The following is a 22,607-nucleotide window of genomic DNA, read 5'->3' as shown; positions in this document are numbered from 1 at the left end:
CGGTGATGAATCTTTATACATATAGCACTTACACCTACATATGCCCTCGGGCTTACAAAAAACCTTGAGAACACAGCATGGCAAAACAGTGTTGCTCCATTCCCCTTTAAAAGTTAATCCCAGTTGTTAATATGCATGGCAGACATGCACGGATCAATCTCCTCTCGGGAAAAATACAGCAGTGTAAAGTGCAGAACTGTTAAATACTTGCATAGTTTTGAAATGAACCAGTTGAGAAAAATCTCTTTTTCTTCATCCCGAGGATATCCAAGTTTCCACAATTGTTCCTGGAGCAGCGATGCTTCTGTGTAAACTGTTGTCAATGCCGGGAGGGAGGGGGGAGCCCAGCAAACGCCTCGCTCGCTCTGGACGCTAAGCACAGCTAGAGTTTTCCATCTCCTCACTGCTTCCTTGCCCCCCCCCCCCCAACCCCCCCATCTTGCTCAGGTGGCTCCGCCGCACGCAGCCAGGGTGGCCCCGGCACGCAGCGGCGGGGACGCACTTTCGGGGGTTGTGGGTGGGGCGGGGCAGGGCAGGGCGCACGACCCTGTTCCCATCCCTCTCCCTGTCGAGCCTCCGTCTCCGCACGGCGTGGCCCGAGCGTCGGAGACCGAGTTCGCCACATCCCAGGTTGCCGGGGCAGGGCTATTTTCCCCTCCCACCCCCGGCGGCTCCCGGCCGCCCTGCCGTGTGCGGGGCCGTACCGCCGCTGTCATCCACCCCAGCCGGAGGCAGGGAGCCGTCCTGGCCAGCGGCCAGCCCTCTCCTCGCAGCTACCTCCCCCGGCCGGCCGCTCCGCAGAGCGGAATCTTCCTGCCTCCGGTCCTGCAAGTCACAGGGCAGAGTAACTCGCGGCAGAGCCGTCAGCAGCCCGCGGCAGCATGTCCGGCACCAAATACGTAGACTCGGAGGTAGGACCACCGCGGCACGGTGGGGATGCTGCCCCGCGGCCGAGTACCTGCAGCGGCTCGGGCCCCCAAGCTCCCTGACCCGTCGGAGGAGCGGGGCGGCTCGGCGGCAGGAAGGGCGGACAGCCGGGCACCTGCGGGCAGCGACAGCGGGTCCGGGGGAGCCGGGGCGCACGTCCCCGGCGGGACGCGGGCAGGGGGCTGCTGGCGGCCGTGCGGGTAGAGCGGTATTATGGAGAGCACTATAGCGAGAGCACCGGGATGGAGAGGGTACGGCGATGGCCCTGCATGAAGGGCACTACAGGGGGCCAGCGTAGAGAGGACGGTGCGGTGAGGGCGCCGTGCTCAGGTCAGCGCAGCGGGGGCGGGAGGGCGAGGGCAGCGTGGGGAGGGCGGTATGGGGAGGGCGCTGCGCGGGGGAGCCCCGGACGCTCCCTGCCGTGCCCGCGGGAGCACGCCAGCACCCACCCCGCCGAGGGGCCGCTCGCTCCGCCCCGGGGCACCGCCGCGGGGCCGGGGCCGCCTGGCGGCGGGAGCGGGAGCCGGCGCCTGGCACGGCGGGGGTGTGGTGTGCGCCCCGCGGCCGCGGTTAAATAGCCGAGCGAGGGACGCCCCGCAGCCTGGATCCCGCTGCCCGCGGGACCCGGGGCCACCTCCCCCGGCCCGCCCTCCCGCGCGGCGCGGACCGGCCCTGCCCAGCCCTGCCCTCCCCTCCCTGCCTCATCTGGGCTCTCCCCTCCCGCCCGCGCTCCCTCTGCTCCCCGCAGGGCTTTCTGTACACGGCGCCCGTCCGGGAGCAGGGCAACATCTACAAGCCCAACAACAAAATGATGGCAGATGAGCTGAGCGAAAAGGCGGTGCACGACGTGCACACCAAAGAGATCGACCTGGTCAACCGAGACCCCAAGCACCTCAACGACGACGTGGTTAAGGTGAGGGGCCGAGGCGGGACGTCGCGGGGGGCGATGCCAAGTCCTGCAGGATACGCGGGCACTGTCAGGGCGGGTGAAGCCCGCGAACCTCGTCCCTCCACCTGCTTCAGGAGGGAACGGGCTAGGGGCTGATCGGTTTGGGGGGTTTTTTTAAGAAAAAGCGGAGCGGACAGGAGAGAGGCGGGCAGCGGCCAGGGCAGCCCTGCGGAGCTCCTTGCTCCGGTGCGGAGCGGGGCCGGCCGTCTGGGGCTGGCCGCGCTGTCCCGCGGGGCGCACCGGGCTGGGCTGGCCGGGGCCGCGGGGGTCCCGCAGCGCTGCGGGCCGGCAGCCGGCTCTGCAGCCGGGACGTCCCGCCCGGGGCCGGGGGAGCGGGGGGATGAGTTGCGTGACCTTGTGTAACACCGTCGGGAGGATTTTCCTAACCCGAGGCGCGCACGGAGGCAGGGCGGGGAGGTGTCAAACCGGATCGCCCTCCCTAAGCCCGGTGGATGCAAAATCAGATATTCTGATGGCGGTTGGATTTGTGTCCTTGTTCTGTTTTGTTCTCTTTGGTGTTTTTCCTTCCTTCAAGAGATGATAAGCAAGCTAAGCAAAATCTAACTATGCCCTTGCCTAGATTTTTTGTTTGGGTTTATAGACCAGTTTGACTGTTTTGACAAGTCAGGGTTGATGGAGATTTTTGCTTGAAGTCACTTTGGTCAGAAATATCACAGAGATACGTTTTCTCATAGAAAAAAGTTTATACAGACAAATTTATACAATCCACGTGTGTTACGAACGAGAGTGTTTGAGATCACTTAAAAAAACATCGGCTAGAATATGAGCAAAACTCAGATTTAATATTAAGTGGCAAAACATGACAAGTTAATTGGCAAGATTCGCTCTGCTACTTACAGGACAGCCAAGGCACAACAAAGGAGAACAAGCAACAACAAAAGCAAACAAAATCCAGGCAATCAAAACAGAAATGGACTGAGAACTATCTAGAGGTGTGTGTGCGCTCTAGGTGTGCATGTGACAAAAGACAGTGTGGGTAAGGATAAAAAGGAGCAGGGCCTAAAAGCTTAACAACACTCCAACTTAACAGTACTTAACTTACACCTTAACCCTAACAATTTGACATAGAAGAAACACTTATACCTAACTTAGAGCTTAAATTTAATTTATAACTTAACCTTACCAATTTACAGAGAATAACACTGAAGAGCATTTAACCTAACTTATATACTTTAATAAGTTATACATATCAACTCAGCAGAGGAACAACACTTAGCAGCACTTAGCTTATACCTTATGTTTAACAGCTTAGCAAAAGAGCAATACTTAACAGCATTTAAATAAGTTTATAACTGTAACTTCACCTTGCTCACAAGCCTAACTTACTGAGATATCCAAGGCACTTAAACATCTAGGAAAACAGCATTTCTCTCAGATTTGCTGTAGCATATGTGCGGGGGCATCCACAGACAGGAACCATTAGTGCAAACAAGGTACTTGTGAAAAATTCTCACCAGAGGTCAATTCCCCCATTTCACTTTGGATGCTTTTGCATGTCCAAATGGGCAAAGGATTGGGCCTTGAGGAGTGTTCGTATTGGCCCAGGATACTGCTTGTTTTGGTGCTTCTCCATGCATGAGGCTCTGAGAGGCATCCCACTCACAGCGGGGTTGCTGGTTGTAGCTTGCTGCAGTCCAGGAGAGCTCGAAGGGCCCTGTTTTGGACTGCTGTTTTTAGGGTTGCAAGAGAACAGGCTTTAGTCACAGCAGTGTTTCATCCTGGACACAGTTTGGGTCGGCACTTTCTCTGAAAGTGTGAGAACAGGAATGTTATGCCATTCAGGCAGAAGGAATATTTTCCAAGACTAGTCATAAGGGCAACGGCAGCTTGTTAGCAACTCCTGGGAGCAGACAGTGTTTCTGATAAACTCAAAAAGAGCTGAACCCAGGTGGTGTTTTCAAAGCCAAGGCCTAAACCAGCATTTCTCAGATCACACTGGAAAGAAGGAAAGGGGAATACACCACAATGTGAAAATTGAGGATGCTATCATCTGGGCTTGTCAGACCCTTGGAAAAATGGGAGCTGCCCAGTCGCAGTGGGTGACTAAGCCACTGGCTAGCTTGCTTAGTGGCCAGCAGTGTCAGAGTGTGTGCAATTCACCATGTTTGTTGTAACCAATATCCAGTAACGAAAAAGAAAAAGACTGTATTGTTTCCAGAGAATCAAGAGAGTGAACTCTGGTTCCTGAATGTGTGTCTGTAAAATGATTCGTGCTATGTGCAGACAGTTTAACAAGTTCATGAGTAAATTCAAATTCCAGTCTTCAACACAATTTGAAGGTGCTCAATATGACAAGCCATAGTCCTATTGCTGGATCCATGCTAAGGATTATCCCTCACAACAGCCTGTATCTTTAAGGAGCCTTATAAAAATGAAAAGGCATAAAATTGTCATTTGTTTAGAAAAAATCATCTGTGTACCTAATGGTTTCAAAACTGCCTTCAAAGTAGATGATTTTAAGGAGAGAGCAATTCTTATTTCTTCTACCCATGGAGGAGCAGCTGAGTAGACAGGGAATGCCAGAGTTCATGAACAGCACTGCATCAGTTTATTGCGTATGTCAACAGGAGAAGTCCCCAGAGCAACCAGACCTTCTGAGTATGAGTCACAGCCCCCAAGCAAGTCAGAATCCTGGTGTCCACAAACCTAACCTAATGAAAGGAAGACCCTGATGGGAAAAGAGTGAGACCACTGACAAAAAACCCCTAAACCATAATGGACTTAAAAGAAGCTGAAACCTACAAAGCCTGTCCTGCCCTCTCTGCCTCCCACAGAGGCAAGGATTAGGGAAGTTTGTAATATTCTGTCTTCTAAAATAAACCTGGAGAATAATAAGTATAGGAATGAAAAAACCAAGCTTTTCAGTTTATCCTTTTGAAATAATTGTGGACCAACACATTGACTGAAAAACAGCAAACAGCCAGAATACCAGTACTGCCTCTGTGTCAGCAGATGAGCTCCTGGTAGTGACATCAAGACACAGGAATACACCAAAATGAATTTGATGTTAACCAGACAGGATCCATTTTACATCATAAAAACAGCAGTATCTGTACAAAATGGCATTGTCAATTAACATTTTCTGGTTTTTTACAAGGATAAAATAGAATAATTTCTGGTTTAAGTATTTCTTAGATAGTCCAACCTGCAAAATAGAGTGAGGAATTTTGCCACAATTTGCATTTATATCGACCCTGTGTTCAGATTCAGTCTATTAGTTGTAACAATAAAATTCACACCCAGTACCTAGGGGAAAGGCTTGGATTGGGGTGAAAATACAGAGATTCAGTTCCTGCTTTAGCCATCAGTCCGTAGTCCCCTTCTGATATGCATCTGCAATTCTTACTTTGGCTGTAAAACATCCAGGCAGAGTGTAAGGAGACCCCAGCCTTAGCTACTGAAAGTCAGAGGCAAAAAAAAAAAGGTGTAGGACTCCTGTAATGCCAGAAGTATGGCTCAGGCTGAGCTCAGTTTTGTTTAGAGCCACTGCATTTTTCTAGATTCTGAACTTTGTGCTTTTAAAAATGCTATTTTATGCGTTTCTTGCCACTTGACTATGAGGCACAACAGCATGGAAACTAGGGACAAATCAGTCAGCCATGAAATAGAAATGATTAGACAGAGAATGAGGAATCTGCTCTGTAAGCAGCTCTCTAAAAGGCCTCAGTGTTGTCTGTATTCAAATACTTCCCATAGCACATTTTAAAAATAACCTTCTCTTGTGAGAAACAAGAGACATGTTCCCTTGATTTGCAACACAGAGCATCTGCCCAGCTTCCCCTGTAGCAGATGTTTGGTGCAGGCAGCATTAGGGTTGGGATCCAGGCAAGAGGCAGAAACCTGGTTAAGGTCCTTTTATGAAAACTAGACACGTGCATCAGCTTTGCATGAAAGCTGCTGGTGACTTTGCTTATGGTTTTCCTTTGAATTAACTATCAAGTGGAAGGTTAGTGCTGGGAGGATTCCAGAAAAATGGAGCAAATGACAGGATTTCTGTTCAGAGAGGGATGTGAACACAAGGCCTTATGGAACTTGAAGTACGCAGACATGGAAGTGACAGCTCTGAACTGGAGGAAGCACAATCTAGTAAAAATCACTAGAATTTCCTTCTTTTTTCCCAATTTTTTTCAGTGGAGACCAGAAAGGAAGGATTTTCTTCCTCACACAACTGTCCTCATACATCACCTAGACTGTGGGATAATGTGCGCTAGTGGTTCTATTTTTTCAGACACTGGATTCTGAAGGTGGCTAGTCAGGCAGGAGGTGAGGAGGGAATCTAGCAAGGGAAAAACAGCCTCTGTGCATGTGGGAGCTCTCCAGGAGTCATGCTGGTGATTATATAGGTGGTTTGCCATAGTTTTATCTGTTTCCTTCACCGGACAGTTCTGCTCTTGGACTTGTGTTCCATAAGTTTTATTTGTGATGAGACACAACAAAGAGGGTGAAAAACTTATTGTTTTTTTTCTCTCATTCATTCCTCAGTGACCCAGGACTCACATGAAGATGCCTGAAGTTCAGGCTTTGCTCTTCTTGTTTCCCAAAACAATATTTGTGTTTTTCAGAGTATGCCTAAATTGCAGCCTTTGAGTTCTAGAATTCAAACTTTCTCATTGTATCTGTGGTCAAGTCTGCACAGAGTTTACTGAATTTGGAAAACACAGAGGAGGGAGCCAATTCTCCTACGGATTGCTCTTCTCACTAACTTCCTTGCTCCTTGCTGAGAGTGGGGACGGACATTGCAGCCAACCCTCGGACTAGTGAGGACCAACTGTGCAGTCACATCTGCAGCCAGCTTACAGTTTTTTCCTACAGTGATGTGCCAGTAAGAAAGGCCTGTGCCTGGTCTACCATCCAGAACGTAATTATTATTTTGTTTTGAATAAGTGGTGTCTATCTGCTGTTTGTTGTACCGGAGTCTATTTTGCTCTGGGGAAAGAAAAAAATCGAGTACTTGGCTAAAGATGGTGAGGATGCAGAGCTTTTGCACCAAGTTTCAGAAGGTTACGTACTAATGCCTTCTACTTAAAACTAATGCAGTTGAGGGCAATTCATCTTAACTGCTAGGAAAAGTCTGGAATTTTTAGTCAGATGTTGACAAATACTGTAATACTTTTATGTACTCATTAGGGAGGAAAGTATTACTCAGGCATGTTTTATAAGCTATTAAAAATTTCTACCTCATAATAAAAGACAGAGTTTTCCAAAAGCAGTTTACATTTTATGTAATCTTTCATGATTAAGGTCCCTCTCTGTTGTACTGAGCACAGTGTAAGAGGCAGAGAGAGATGACTGGTCAGAACACTTCCCATCCCCATACCTGAGACCCTCCTGGAAGGAAAGCAGGTGTCACCCCATGCTGTTTGTGAATGGGAGACCTAAGCTGGGCTGTCACTAAGATGTGACAAGTGTCAACCTGAGAGGAATGAAGTTCTGTTTTTCAACACAGTAAAATAGGAAAAAAGCAGAGCTCAATCAGGTGCTCGTTCTGAAATAAGGAATTAAATGAAATTTAATGCAGACCCTTTTTCTTTGCTTTTAAAAATTGTTAAAAATTATGAGAACATAGATAAATGTTTGAAAACACCCATATGAATATATGGATACACGAATTTATGTGTGTGTGTGTTCTAATCCAAGCTTGTCACCTGGGCTCTTGCTATTGGCAGTGACCAAAATGAGATGCCTCTTGGAGGCAGATTCACATCACAGCATTTAGCACTAACTTCAGGGCAGGAGAAGCAGTGCTCTCCCAGGAGGTGTTTGCCTCAATTGCTGATACTTGTAGCCTAGACAAGACACCTTACTTGAATGTAACAACTAATTAAATGAAGTGTTTCTGTAATGCTGTGTTCTCTTAAGCTGTGGGGTTTAGATTTAAAATGCAAGAAAATTCAGATGTTTGAGTTTGGCTACCCCCGTGATCCAGTTCTGTTTCAGATATTTCTTCCAAGGCTAGTGTAAGAGTATGAGATTAAAAACCTGAGTCAATATGAATGCCAGTTTACACAAGGTCTGAGCGAGGTTTTAAGAGTTCTGAAAAATAGTTTTCTTGAACATTAATTAGGAGTTCTCAGACATGGGATTTCTGAATGTCCATAAGATTACAGCTACTAATGGCATCTCTTCTAATGAAAGCTTCTTTGTCAAAAAAAAGTGTTTGCATTTAAACTCATGGTATTATTGAAGCCTTATGCACAGCCTCCTTGCTTGGCATGATGAGCATGACTCTTATCTCCTTAGAAAAATGTTCATTTGATGGCCATGGGGACAGAGCAAATGATTCAGCATGGCTGTTTCTTTTGTTATAATTTATTGGACACTATCTCAGATTTAAAAGAGGCAAATAACTTTTCAATTCTGATAACTTCAACAGAATTTAGATCATCTGTTAGAAAATATTAAGAACAATTTGAATTTATTGTAGAATTTTTAGACTGTGTGGATAGAAACACTGTCTTCTGTTGTATAGGGTACGAATATCTAAAACAAACAAAATATCTTGAGATGCAAAACTCTCAGGGCGAAAAGGGGATGACTGTGTACAGTAGAATTGTCTGCCAATGAGCTCCCCAGGGAGGAAATCTGATCTTGGTTGTATTTTAGGCAACAGAAGAAAATACAAATTAACTTTGGTGAATCTGATAACACTTGTAATCTCTGGAAACCTGAAGACATATAGTTCTAAACTAAGATAAGTTTGTATTTCCCACAACTCTCAAATACCCTTCTAACAAACAGCAGGATGAAGTCTATATCAGTAATTGATTTTCTGAGCTTTTTGATCCGGAACTACCATATTTTTTTTCCTAGACAAATGACAGTAATAAAACCTATCTTGGACTTTAAAAGGTTTGGTTATTTTGAACATGAAAGAGAAATTATGCCATTTCATTTTGTTTGACGTATTCGGGAGGCAGGTTTTACCCCATTAGTCTCTTAATATTTTCTTGACAGATATCCTAGGAAGATTTCTTTTGATAGTTTCAAAAAAAATTGAACTTTATGCAATATCATTCTTGTCAGAAATTGTAATCAGATTATCAGTCAAAAGAAAAAATAATTTCAGTGCCACTATCCCCATTTTTATGAGCTCATGAATTGATAAAATATTATTTTATTCAAGATGTAGGACCTGTGCTCTAGCTGTTAGTGTGGCTGTACAAGGGTTTGTTTGCAGTTAAACAAATAGGAACTGATAAATCAACTTCATAGATAAGAAGTGAGAAGACATTCTCACAGCTGAAGGTGAAAGCATCACATTCTCTCTCCAAACTCCTGCTGTGCTGAATTTATATTCTGAGTTCCAAAAAACCTAAGGGAGTCTCATAGATGAATTGCAACATTTCCTTTTTCAACTTTGAAATCCCTTCTTGGAATTCAAACTGATGCTACAAAAAGTAATCAGTTTTCTCTGAAGATCAGGGCTCTATCTCCTGCAGAGCTCAGCCATAAAATCAACTAGTTTATGAAGTCCAAGTTCATGTATCATAGAAAGGTTTGAGTTGGAAGATCATCCAGTTCCAGCCCCCCAGCATGGGCTGGGATGCCACCCTCTAGATCAGGTTGCTCAAAGCCCCCTCAGCCTGGCCTTGAACTTCGAGGGATGGGACATCCACAGCTTCTCTGGGAAACTCATTCCAGTGCCTCTCTTAAGAATTTCTTCCTAATATCTAACCTAAACCTACTCTCTTTCAGCTTAAAGCCATTCTGCCATGTCCTGTCACTACATGCCCTTGTAAAAAGTCCCTCTATAGCCCACTTTATTTACTGCTCTAAGAGCCTTCTCTTCTCCAGACTGAACAACCTCAAGTCTCTCAGCCTGTCTTCAACAGAGGGTGTGCTCTAGCCCTCTAATCATCTTTTTGGCTCTCCTCTGGACTTGCTCCAATAGCTCCATGTTCTTATCTTGGAGGCCTAAGAGCTGGACACAGTGCTCCAGGCGGGCTCTCATGAAAGCAGAGCAGGAGGATCACTTTCCTCAACCTGTTTCTTTTGATGCAGCCCAGGGTGCTGTCAGCTTTCTGGGCTGCAAGCCAGATTATCTTGAGCTGTTCATCAGCCAGCATCCCCAGGTCCTTCTCTGCAGGACTGCTCTGTCTAGTTACCCCGCAGCCTGTATTTGTGCTTGGGACTGCCCTGGCCCTGGTGTAGGACCTTACTTGCTCTAGTTGAATGTCATGAGGTTCACAGGTGCCTGGCTCTCAAGCTTGTCAAGGCATCCCTTTTCTCCAGCGTGTCAGCCTCACCACACAGCTTGGTGTCATCAGCAAACTTGCATTCAATCTCGTTGTTGTTCTCATGCAGTTTATGACAACAGCAGAACTATAAAATGTCATGATTTTTATGAAATACTAAAGAAATAGCTTATATTTAAGGATCAGTAGCTTAAGCTCTTCCGTAAGAAAGACAACAACAGTACAAATGTAAGGTTTTTTTTAAAGGAAAAGAGAGGCAGCTGGGCATCGCTGCACACTCAGTCTCAGCAAAAAGCATGGTTCAGGTAGAAGGGAAAAAGTGAAAACAAGTTATACAGATTTGCAAAACAGAATTGCAGCAGCTAACAGGGGTGTGTTTATCAACAGTATATATCATCAAGCGGCTCCTGTCCTTAGACTCCCTTTACAAGCTATAAAGAGAAAAAGATCTAAAATAACCTCCAAAGGTCCCTGTCTCCCAATGCACTACTAAAGAGCCTGAGGTCACTGCATTTCCACTTCCCATTAGTGCCTAAATTTAGGAGTGATAAAGCTAGACCAAGTTCTAAAAAGTTATACTTAATAGCAGTTCATTACCTTAATAGTATATAAGCATACAATAATAAAATATAAATCTATCATATTTATATTTACTAAATATAATTTGAAAAATAAAATCTGTTTACATGATGTCTTTACTTTTAGTAAGGCTTTTGGATTCAGCTTAACTCCAGGCACCCCTGAAATGAAAGAAAAAATTCCTGTTATGGTTAGTGTAATCAAAACTTCACACTGGTGTTCATGTTCATAAATACACTTCTTTAAACATACAGACGGACAGGCATATGTGGATATACATAAATGTAATAGGGTTCTTTGCTAAAATAGCTGTATCAAACAAAGAACTGCAGAACATGAAGCAAATAATAAAAACAAAGAAAACTTCCTAAGGGTTTCTCTTTGGGAAAGCTGCAATAACCTCCCAGCAGCCCAGTTTCCAGGGAGGAAAACAGTAATTTTATTTTCTGACTGCTTTCTCCAACAACATCAAGACATTTGTCAAGGAACTAGCTGACATCGTATCCCCACCTGCACAGGAAGTTTTGCTGTGTTGCAGAGTGCAGATCTTTCCTTGAAACTGCTTGTCTTTCCTTCTGTCAGCCTGTATTGGAACGGGACAGGCAAGAGTTTCAGGAAAAGATCTCTGGAGAACAGCTGGTTGCTACAGTGCTGACCCATTGGCATCAATCTTGTTTGTTTCACAAGTACTTCGTTGCAGATTTTGGTGAGCCTGCCCATCTAATGAAATAAAGTCCAGCAGCAGGGCTTTTCTGGTATGTAATCAGCATGGGCAGGGAGCAGGAGGTGGTTCTCTCTGTAATTAAAAGCAAGTTGTGTTGTTTTGTTTTTCCTATGATTTTCAGTTTGTGAATGGTGATCTGCAATCACCCCGTTTTTTAAGTCATGGCATCACTTACACATTTTCATAATGCATTTGAGTATTTGTTATGCGTGCAGTCGGAGTCAGTCCTGACCAGACTGGTTTTCTTCTCTGGCTAGAAGAGTGCAGTCCTTCAATTCTGCTTTCCAACATGAATATCCTTGTTTGTTAAAGCATTGTTTGTTTTTCTGGCATACTCTGTAGCACTCAGGAAAGATTCACTGTTTCCATTAAGAGATCTGCCAGCAGAACACTTTGCTTGCCATATTGTGGAAAGCAGGCACAGGGAGACAGGAAAGGTAGAGCAGATTTATTGGTCAGTTTGTGTGAGTAACTGGGGTGCAGGAGTTCTGCTTGCTTGTTTAGGTTTTCATTCACTTTGGAAATACTTGTTTGTAATTTAATTTTTCTGCACTCAACAGGCCTTACACAACAGCTCTGGTCCTAGCCATCTGCAGTCATGGCTTTTTTTTTTTTTTTTTTTTTTTTTTTTTCCCCCTGCAAAGGAGCAACTGTTGTGCCTTGTGATCTGGCCAGTCCCAGAAGAACAGTATGCTCTGAAGACAGGGTTCGAGGTTGACAAGCAAAGCCTAATCATGCTGCAGCCCAGCCTGGAGGGACTCTTGGGGTTCCCTTGTTAGATGCTTGCCACCAATACCAAGATTCAAGGTGATATCTTGTCTTGTGAGGGAACAGAACACTGCTAGATGTTCACGTTTTTGTAGTCACCCGTGCTTTAGCTCGAGGTTTGTATAAACACTGTGGAACAGAATGAGTTTTTGCTTTAGTAAATACCTGAGATCACCTAATGTTTGCTATTGAAACCTGATTAGTAAGTAGACCATCTAGGAATCATGAAGCTCTGTGTGTTCAGGAACAATGTGCCAGCTTTCCTATATAACTACAGGTAAACATTTGCCAGATGGGGATAACACAGTGCTCTTAAAAGGGTGAATGAGGCTTTGGGTGTCTGGGAGAGAGAACAGCAACTTTTCTCCTGTAAGTTCCAACAACTCCCCATCCTCTTTCCTGCAGATTCAGTAGAAAGAGTATAAATATTTTCATAATTTTCCATTAAACTGTGGCAGGACAAGCATCAGCATATGTGGTATTTCAAAGGAGCATTGAAATATATAAATGCTTAACTAGCATCAGTGATTTAACAGAAAGGTTGTGAGTTTATTGCTTTTTTTTTCAGCTGCTGCAATGCCTTTCTTCTCTGGGCACTGTAACTGGGAATTTTTAAGTTCCAAATAGTAGGTGAAAGTGCTAAGGTAATAATAATCTCATATGCTTACACATTTTCTTATTTTTAATAATACACACCACAGCCTTCTCCAACATAAGAACAGGGTTGCATCTGTCCTTAATATCACCTCCCAAACATGACCCATGCTGTAGAAAGGCTTGTCATTTTGTGATGTTTTATGCATTTTCTTATGTTAAATGCTTCTTTAAAGGACATTGAATATATTTGAGAATTTTACAAATTGTGTTTATTACAACAGAAAAAAACCCATATCTGCCTAATGTGTTGCAAGGACATGATTTAATACAGTAAAACAATATTATACTTACTGTCTTGGAATCAGGGAAAACTTGTTTAAAAACAGCCCAGGGTAAGCAGGAAAAACAGTGTGGACACTCTGGGCATAAAAATATAGAAAATTAGCTTATGACTCTTTCCTGTATACATTCAGCCTAGACTTTAGCCCTGGTCTGGCAGAGCACGTAAGCATATTGACATCAGAGGGACAGTTCACATTTTTCATGTTGTGTGCATATTTAAGTGTCCTGCCTGACTGAACATATCAGTGATCAATCAATAGAGATACAGTAAGGATCTAAGCCTCCTTTTACTCACTCCAAGAGATACTGAAAGCACACAAAAATGTAGGCATTCTCAGCATTGTTTGGGTTCCTCTGGAGTGGAGTAGGAGTGGTGGCTGCCTGTGAACTGCATGCTGTGAGCACAGTGGCAGCATGCAGCTACCACACACAAAGATATGAATCATGGTAGTTACAGTCACAGAAATGTAGGTCAGAGCCTAATGCTGGTGGTGATAATTTTTTTTTCTGACAGACCAAACACAGTAATTTTTTTTCTATGTAATGAATATGACAAACCTCAAAGAACAAACTTTTGAGAAGCACAACTGATAAGTAGGTGATTTGAGCCTGGCATTTAATACACCTTTCCAGCTGGCCAACTTCTGATACATAAGGACTTGAAGTGACAAGGTCAGCAGGTCAACCAATTTCATACATGTGGCATATATTACTGAGTCCTATGACAACTTCACACTGTTGAGTTTTTTAAATTAATAGTTCTGATCTTTAAATAGACATTTTCCCTCTCTTGTAAATAAATCTTGTAAATAAATCCCATACCATTTCCCTTTCTTGTAAATAAATCTATTTTAGAATCAAAGCAGGTTCCTCAGTTTCCTGATAGAAGTTTAATAAACATGTACAGAGCAAAAGAAGCTGCATTAATTCCCATAGCAGAATCAGACAAAGGCTTCAAGCAATGTAGAAACTGGCTTTACCAAACTGAATAGTAGGAAACAAAGAATAGCTGAAGTCAGGAAGTGCATTGTAGGCATGGAACTGGAGTTGATAGTGTTTAATAGTTTAGCCTGAAACAGAAGGCTAGAGCAAGTTATTAGCATCCTTTAGAGGGTCAAATCAAATTTCCTATACTTCTCTCCTGTTGCAAATGCACGTATTTTCACGAGCTTGGCAACTGCCTTAATGTGATTTCACAGCACAGCCTAACAGCTCTGGAGGAACAAACTCCATTAGGAACATGCAATCTACTAAACAAGACTGTGCACAACCTAAGAAAGCCCTTATGGAATCACAGAATCATTAGGTTGGAAGAGACCTCCAAGATCATCAAGTCCAACCCAACCCTAACCTCAACCCATGGCACCAAAGCCACATCCAGTCTTTTCTCAAACACATCCAGAGATGGCAAATCCACCACCTCCCCATGCAAACAATTCTAGTACTTTATCACCCTTTCTGTAAATAAACTTCTTCTTAATATCCAGCCTGTATTTCCCTTGGGGCAGCTTGAGACTGTGTCCTCTTGTTCTGTCAGTTGCTGCCTGGAGAAAGAAACCAACCCCCAGCTGTCTACAGCCACCCTTCAGGAAGCTGTAGAGAGTGATAAGGACACCTCTGAGTCTCCTTTTCTGCAGGCTAAACAAGCCCAGCTCCCTCAGTCGTTCCTCATAGGGCTTGGGCTCCAAGAACTTCACCAGCCTTGTTTCCCTCCTCTGGATGTGCTCAAACATCTCAACGTCCTTCCTAAACTGAGGGGCCCAGAACTGGACACAGCACTCAAGGTGTGGCCTCACCAGTGCCGAGTACAGGGGCAGAATGACCTCCCTGCTCCTGCTGGCCACACCATTCCTGATCCAGGCCAGGATGCCATTGGCCCTCTTGGCCACCAGGGCACACTGCTGGCTCATGTTCAGTCAGTTACTGACCAGTACTCCCAGGTCCCTTTCTGCCTGGGCACTGTCCAGCCACACCATCCCCAGCCTATAACATTGCAAGGGGTTATTGCGGCCAAAGTGCAGGACTTGACACTTGGACTTACTAAACTTCATCTTGTTAGACTCTGCTAATCCATCCAGCTGTTCCAGATCTCTGCAGAGCCCTCCTACCTTCCAACAGATTGACACATGCTCCCAGCTTAGTGTCATCCATAAATTTACTAATCAAAGATTCAATACCCTCATCCATGTCATCAATAAAAATACTGAACAGAACTGGCCCCAGCACAGACCTCTGAGGGACACCACTGGTGACTGGCCCCAGCTGGATGCAGCACCGTTCACCACCACTCTCTGGGCCCGGCCATCCAGCCAGTTCCTAACCCAGTGAAGAGTGCTCCTGTCCAAGCCATGGGCTGCCAGCTTATCCAGGAGTGTGCTTTGGGAAACAGTGTCAAAAGCCTTGCTGAAATCCAAATAGACAACATCCACAGCCCTTCCTGTATCTACCAGGCAGGTCACCTGGTCATAAAAGGAGACCAGGTTGGTCAAACATGACCTACCTCTCCTAAACCTGTGCTGGCTGGGCCTGATACCCTAGCCATCTTGTAAGTGCTGCATAATAGCTCTCAGTATAAACTGCTCCACTATCTTAGCTGGTACTGAGGTCAGGCTAACCGGTCTATAATTACCAGGATCCTCCTTCCCACCCTTTTTGTGAATAGGTGTCACATAGACACCTGGACATCTGGTCCAGGTGACATTCCAGTCATCTGGAACCTCACCATTGAGCCAAGTTTGTTGGTAAATGATGGAGAGCAGCTTTGCAAGCTCATCTACCAGCTCCCTCATCACCCTGGGATGGATCCCATCTGGGCCCATAGATTTATAGACATTCAAGCAATTCAACACTTCTCTGACGGCCTCTGTTCCCTGACACCACCCACCAACCCAGTATTGCAGTTATCCTGAGGACAAGCCATCTTTGCACTAAAGACTGAAGCAAAAAAGGTGTTAAGCACTTACGCATTCTCTTCATTTGCAGTTACTGAGTTCCCTCCTGTATCCAGTAGACAACAAAGGCTGGTTTCATCCTTCCTTTTACCATTAACGTATTTGTAAAAAGATTTTTTATTATACTTTACAGAAGTTGCCAAATCGAGCTTGAATTTAGCTTTGGCCTCCCTAATTTTCTTCCTACATGCCCTAACAACCCTCCTAAATACTCCCTGAGAGACCTGAACCTCCTTCCAGAGATGATACATCCTTTTTTTATTCCTAAATTCTTTCAAAATCTTGTTACCCATCCAATCCGGACATTTGCCTTGTCAACGTATCTTTTGGCACACAGGGACAGTCTGTTCCTGTGCCCTCAAGATCTCTGTTTTGAAGCATGCCCACCTTTCCTGAACTCCTTTGTTTTTAAAAACTATTTCCCAAGGAACTCTCTGGACTAGCCTTTATGTAGATAAAATGAGTGTTCACAGGTCTACATGCACATGATGCTTTGACAAAAGTGACCTTGAGAACAATACCCTAAAAATGTTGTCCTATACTTGTGAGACAGTTAGATTCATTACCAGAAATGACAGCGTCTTTCTTTATAGGATCATATTTCTGGGCACTTCTCTTTCTCCTGTCAGTTCTATTTTTACTTTACTTATTTCAGTTGGACACCTTTTATCAGTCTGATGGCACTCACTGTTGGTGAGTGCTACTGAACTAAAAACCAGAGGAGAGTAGTAGGAGGGACTAAGGAGGGAGTGAATAATCCGAGTGATATAAATGTAATCCATAGCAAGGCAAAATGCATCCGATCACCTGTTCTTCCTGCAGCCTATGGAGAACAGATCCCTACGAGTTAAAATCAGTATCCTTCATGGGAGTGGTTTAGTGCAGGAAGAATCTGAGTGCTATCTCAGTTCCTGCAGCATAAGGACTTATCTGTACTGCTTGAAGAGTGAAATAAATAGTGTTCCCCAGGCAGTAGTCTGTTAGCACATGAGTAGAAGAGCCCAGATTACCTCAACTCCTTATTATTAAGACATTATTAAGCTGTTATTATTTAGACACTGCTACAGGTAAGTCTGGTTTTGGACAGCACAACAGAGGTTCACATGCCAGGCGTAGCTGGACTTTCTTGGCATGTACATAATGTTCTTGTGTTTCATAATGTTCTTAGGGCTTTTGGGAAGATAACAGCTTCATTTTAACACTATATTCAGCTAAAAGTTTGTCAGGCCATTTTTCTGTCTTTTCACTCACAAGTTCCCTTATTCAAACTGCAGTAATGTGAAACGGAATTTGAGGAATAATGAATTGGGCAAAGACACAGTAATGTGACATCAGCTATCATTCCTACAGAGCCATCTCTTCTACTTCTGTGCATTGGTAGAAACATTCAGGAGAGAGCTGAAATTGCAACAAGAAGCTAACCTTTTGATAATTACTGGTGTCAAGAATACGTTGGTGTTATCTCACAGACAGATTTATTCCTGAGTACTTTTAGGACAACTGTGTACGACTTGAGCTGGGAAACCCTGACCAAAGATATATCATAAATGTTCTAATATTAGCATCATCTCCTGGAATGAGGACAGGGCTGTCCATCTGGAAATGTTATATGGTGTGATTCTTCTGTCAGCTCCCCAACTCTCCATGGACATTTTGTTGAACAAAACAGGCTAAAAATATTGGTTACTGAGAATCACAATTACAGAAAGTTCACTATTTGATTTGAAAACCAGCGAGTTTATTGGCTTCCATTTTCCATTTCATTACAATGAATTATTTTGAAAGTAATCAAATTATGGGCTAATCTTACTGTATATTTTAAAAATTCTAGAAATTTCACATTAAACTATGGCTTCATTTTGCATGCCAAAAAAAAAAAAAAAAAAAAGGGCCTTTCTGATAAAAATAGGTCTCACTTGGCTAAAATAAAGATGTAACCATGAAAAGACTGATGGAGATCAATGCAACCTTGTTTTCCTTATGAGACCTAATATTTTCCTTATCAACTAGTTGAAATAATACAAGATGGACTCCACTACAACTGAACTGAATAAAAATACTTCAGATATGACACTGACTAGCACTCAATGCTTTGAACCTCTATGATGGCTGTGTTACCTTTGCCAAGGATTTGAGCATCAGCTGGTGGGAAGCGTGCAATAAATTGACAAAAGTTTTTGAATAAGAGGGCTTTGTTGAACCATGTAGTCCTTATGTAGTAATATTTTTTTTTTTTTAAGAAGCAGCTTTCTTTTGCTGTTATCATCCTGGGTTTTGCCATCATAGGGATATTTTCATTATCTGATTTCAAGGAAAATGTTGATAATAAGCCAAGAACACCCATTCCCTTTGAAAACGAGCTAACATGAGATGTGGCTACAATGAAAAGTTTGCTTTTGAATACCTGCAGAAACAGATTGTATAAGTGTGCTTGCTTATGTATTCTAAAAAGAAAATCTATTCTGCCCATGCAGAGTCTGCCATAGGTTTCTGTGGAGATCAAGTTTCAACTCAAAGTCTACCTTTAAAAGTGATGGTGATGATGAATATCCATCCCAAAGAATGGCTTTCAGATCACTAGAACCTAGTTCAGAGTAGCAAAAAAAGAGGAGGTTTATAATTTGCATGACAGGATGTCTAGAGAGAAGCACTGGCATAGAGAGTAATGTGAATATGTTCAATTAAGACAGCCTGGTGTTAGGCATTCAAGGTGTTGTATATTACAGATAATTCAGAAATTTCCTCTCAAGGACTTTCCAGCCATTCACATAGATTGCACCTAGACTGTACACTTTTGCTTGTAATTAACATTTTTGTTTAAGAAGCTGGAAAGTCCAGTGGTTTTATAATATCTTTCCCTTTGTCAGTAACTTATGTCTGGAGGTGGTAAAAGTTTCAGCAGGAGAGAAGAATGAGTGCTTTTCAATTTTTATGTATATTCTAGATTAAAATAAGTGTTTGTGAGCCTTTTTGTACAGTATAAGCAGTATTTACACTGAGTATATGTATATTCACCTTCTTCCATCATGCTAATGTACAATTACCTGAGTTTCTGAGGCTGCTGGCCCATGTCATACTTACCTTGCTCCTGTAAATCTTCTTTTGGCAGCATTATTTTCTCACTTTGGGATCCAGTCCCAGAAATGCAAAATTTTTTTTCTTTCATCTGACTTAAACAGCCATTTATTTCCTTGCAGATGAATAGTCTTGTTATGTTCTCTTTCCTGTTGTTTGCAGTGCCTATACAATTGGTTGTGCTGACTAAATTAAATATCCTGTATTGTGGGTTATATCAAACACGTCTGTGTGACATGGAGCTGAACCATCATTTCAATTCTGTTAATTTTCTTATAGAAATGTTATGACAATTAAGCTTCCTGAACAGCTCAGTATTTCAACAGAGAGCGTTAAAATATGCCTGTTGGAATGCACTGCTTACTTAGGCGGCTTTTTGAATGATTTATGGATAGTCAAAACTATGAAATAAGATTTTATTCACCTGTTTTGTACCTTAAGTAGACCATAAGGGCACCGCATACCTTAGGGCTGTAGGAAATGAGGAAAATATATTCAGTTTTGTGGAAAACTCCATCTGGAAGTTAGATGTCTAATTTTGAGCTAATCATTGAGGCTCCCTGGTAGTCACTGGGTAAAGGTTACTGAAGATTCATACTTAAATCTTGGGTTATAATAGGTTGAATCATGTTTTCTTGCAGGGGACCATGGCTCTCCAGGAAAGGTGTTTCTGGAGAACACCCTTGATGCGAATGTCTGACTGACCTGACTTTGTGTTCTTTGCTGCAGATTGATTTTGAAGATGTGATTGCTGAGCCAGAGGGAACACACAGCTTTGATGGGATTTGGAAGGCCAGTTTTACCACCTTCACTGTAACGAAATACTGGTTTTATCGTTTGCTGTCAGCAATCTTTGGTATTCCTATGGCTCTCATCTGGGGCATCTACTTTGCCATTTTGTCATTCCTGCACATCTGGGCGGTGGTGCCGTGCATAAGGAGCTACCTGATTGAGATCCAGTGTATTAGCCGTGTCTATTCCATCTGCATCCACACGTTCTGCGACCCGCTCTTTGAGGCCATAGGCAGAGTGTTCAGCAGCATCCGAGCCACAGTACGGAAAGAGATCTGAGGGACAATTCCAGGAGAGCCATCAGCTTAAGAAGGGGGTGAAGGTTTTGTGTTTTTTGGGGTGTTTTGGTGCCAGTTTTGTGTTTCCCAAAGCAACATGCAGCAACTGGTGGTGGACTGGCCCAAAACAAAGAATCACTTGCTCAGTTTCTTTTTCTACTGTTCATTCTTACTGGACTACTTGCCCTTTTTTTTTTTTTTTTTTTTCTCTCTTTTGCCTTTTTTCCCCTCTTTGGTCTGCATTTTAGACTAACCTTAAAGGGCTCTTCTTCCATGCCAGCTGCATATTATTTTGCTGCCTGTTCAATTCAGAGATTGAAGTGTTGTTGGATGCCTTTTTATCTTACCCTTCATTCCTTGTGAGATAAATCCACAGTGATACTGAAGAATGACAAAAATGCTTTCCAACGCCATAAAGCCATTCATTTTGTTGTGGTGAAAGAGCGCAGAGCTATCGCAGCAGAATGAACGTGACCATCTGGCAGGTTTTAGCAGAATGTTCTTTTTCAATTGGATTGTCAGTTGACTGCAGCTATTTACAGTCATGGTCAGATACTGTGCAGAATGAATAAGTTAGTTAAGTAAACATATTACTGAACTAGCGTATGTCCTGAAAATTTAACATTTTGTCAGACTGGAGACATTGATGTGTAAAAGCTTTGGTCAGTGCCTTTCTGTCTTGGAAGTTTGCATCCAGTCATTTCTCAGCCTTTGTTAGGATTGCAGAAACAAGCAGTTGAGAGTTGAGAGTTGGTCATTACAGAAATGTTTTCCTGACTGTGACTTAGAGCACATCCCTTAGCAAGCATTTAGACATTTATCTCATTGGCATCTGGGATATTTTTGCAAAGTGTTAATATAAATGTACATCACAGGTATGCCAGAGATAATCCTGAGTTAAAAGATAAATGAAGGAGTGCCAAACAAGCCACAGGAGGCCAGGGAGGAGCTCCCCCTGCGAGAAACTTTTCTACAGCTTTCAAAACTTCCCTATCAGCAGAGGTCAGCCTGCCACTAGCACACAGATTGTTTTCAGGATGCTTTGCTGAGTCTAAATGTATTCATCACAAGAGATGCTTTAGAATCTTCACATTTGTGTGTTGCTTTGTTCAATTTTGCTGAGCTGCCACATCAGGAAGTCTTAAACAGAGGGTGTTGTGTGAAACCACCATGTTGCAAAGTGGAAGGCCTCAGCAGCGGGGCCTTTGCAACATGTTCTAATGCTGTGACCTGCAAGAGCTTTTTGCCCTCATGACAGTACTGTGTTCAGAGATGTTCTCTGCATCCTCATTGGTTTGTGTGAAGCATTTGTAAAAATAGTTGCAAGGCTAATCAGCTTTATTGTAAACCAAGCTGGGGTCTGAGCCTGCTCCAGCTGGAATCTCTAGCAAACCAGTTCTTGACCTGCAGGAGTGCAAAATTTGTCCCTTGGGATGAACATGGAGCTGTCTGGTACATCTAGAGCTTTTGCATTTAGCGCCAATATTTTACATATTGCTTTACCTAACTTGGAAGTGCCTTCCATTCTGTTTCTGCCAAAGCATTGAAAACTTTAGGAAATGCTGCATTTTTAAATGGGGTGGGGGAGGGAAAAGGGGAAAGGGTGCACAAAAATTTACAAAGCTATTAACTACTATTTGCATTTAAAACAGACACTGGTATGGATATAGTTTTATGTTTTTCTATGTACATAATGAAGAGTGTACTATTATAGATTTTTTCAGTATTAAAAACAACCAAGATTGTAAACAAGAAATATTTTATCTTTTTTTGAGGAAAATCACTCTGAAGAAGACCTTCTTGATTTACCATATAAACTGTATATCCTGAAAGATGTCTGTTCACTTAGAGTTCTTAGTCCCTAATCCAAATATATTGCTGATCCAAACATTTACATTATTGTTATAAGCTTACAGATATAACTGACACCTTTTTAAAAAATTCTGCATGTACATTAAAGACTACAATAAAAAGATGCTTAATGGTAGATCCTGTCTGACTTCTTTTTCCTTGAAAGTCACGTGTAAAAAAATACATTAAAAATTATGTAAAGCTTTCTTTGTCAGTCCACTAGAAACAGAATTTTTCCTAATAAATGCTCATTAGCCTTAGCATTTAATGTATGGAAATAGGGGAATGACAGCTTTTATTTAGCTGTGTATAGACGTAACTTGTGACAGTACAGTTCATTTCTGTGGGTTTGTTGCACAATGCCCGTCACAATGTGACACAAAAGCCCAACAAAACATGCTATTATGACTGGCCTGCAAATCTGTTAACTGTATTTTAATGTTCAAATGGCAGATACCAAATAAATGTAGTCCATCATACATTTTTCAATAGCAGGTGTATTTAGCAGCACTTAATAGGTCAGTGGTAGCAAATAGTATGTTGAATTGACTATCAGAG

The 22,607-nt window shown here is 43.1% G+C and overlaps 1 protein-coding gene across 1 annotated transcript; it reads left to right on the top strand.

The window, feature by feature from the left end:
* Positions 1 to 672: 672 nt before the first annotated feature.
* On the top strand, positions 673 to 22,185 carry CAV1 (caveolin 1). The gene is made up of 3 exons (XM_040062476.1): positions 673 to 911; positions 1,676 to 1,840; positions 19,858 to 22,185. The coding sequence occupies exons 1-3, from the start codon at positions 882 to 884 to the stop codon at positions 20,197 to 20,199; spliced, it is 537 nt and encodes a 178-aa protein (XP_039918410.1). The 5' UTR covers positions 673 to 881; the 3' UTR covers positions 20,200 to 22,185.
* Positions 22,186 to 22,607: the final 422 nt, after the last annotated feature.

The sequence above is a fragment of the Hirundo rustica genome, chromosome 4 (genome assembly GCF_015227805.2).
Source record: "Hirundo rustica isolate bHirRus1 chromosome 4, bHirRus1.pri.v3, whole genome shotgun sequence".
In the NCBI taxonomy this organism is placed as follows: domain Eukaryota; kingdom Metazoa; phylum Chordata; class Aves; order Passeriformes; family Hirundinidae; genus Hirundo; species Hirundo rustica.
This window is presented reverse-complemented; position numbering and strand designations above follow the sequence as displayed.

Excerpts from the sequence above, each read along its gene's own strand:
- CAV1 (XM_040062476.1), top strand. The coding sequence starts at position 882 with ATGTCCGGCACCAAATACGTAGACTCGGAG. Across the intron at positions 912-1,675 it reads CCAAATACGTAGACTCGGAG|GGCTTTCTGTACACGGCGCC; the intron begins GTAGGACCACCG and ends TGCTCCCCGCAG. Across the intron at positions 1,841-19,857 it reads TCAACGACGACGTGGTTAAG|ATTGATTTTGAAGATGTGAT; the intron begins GTGAGGGGCCGA and ends TCTTTGCTGCAG.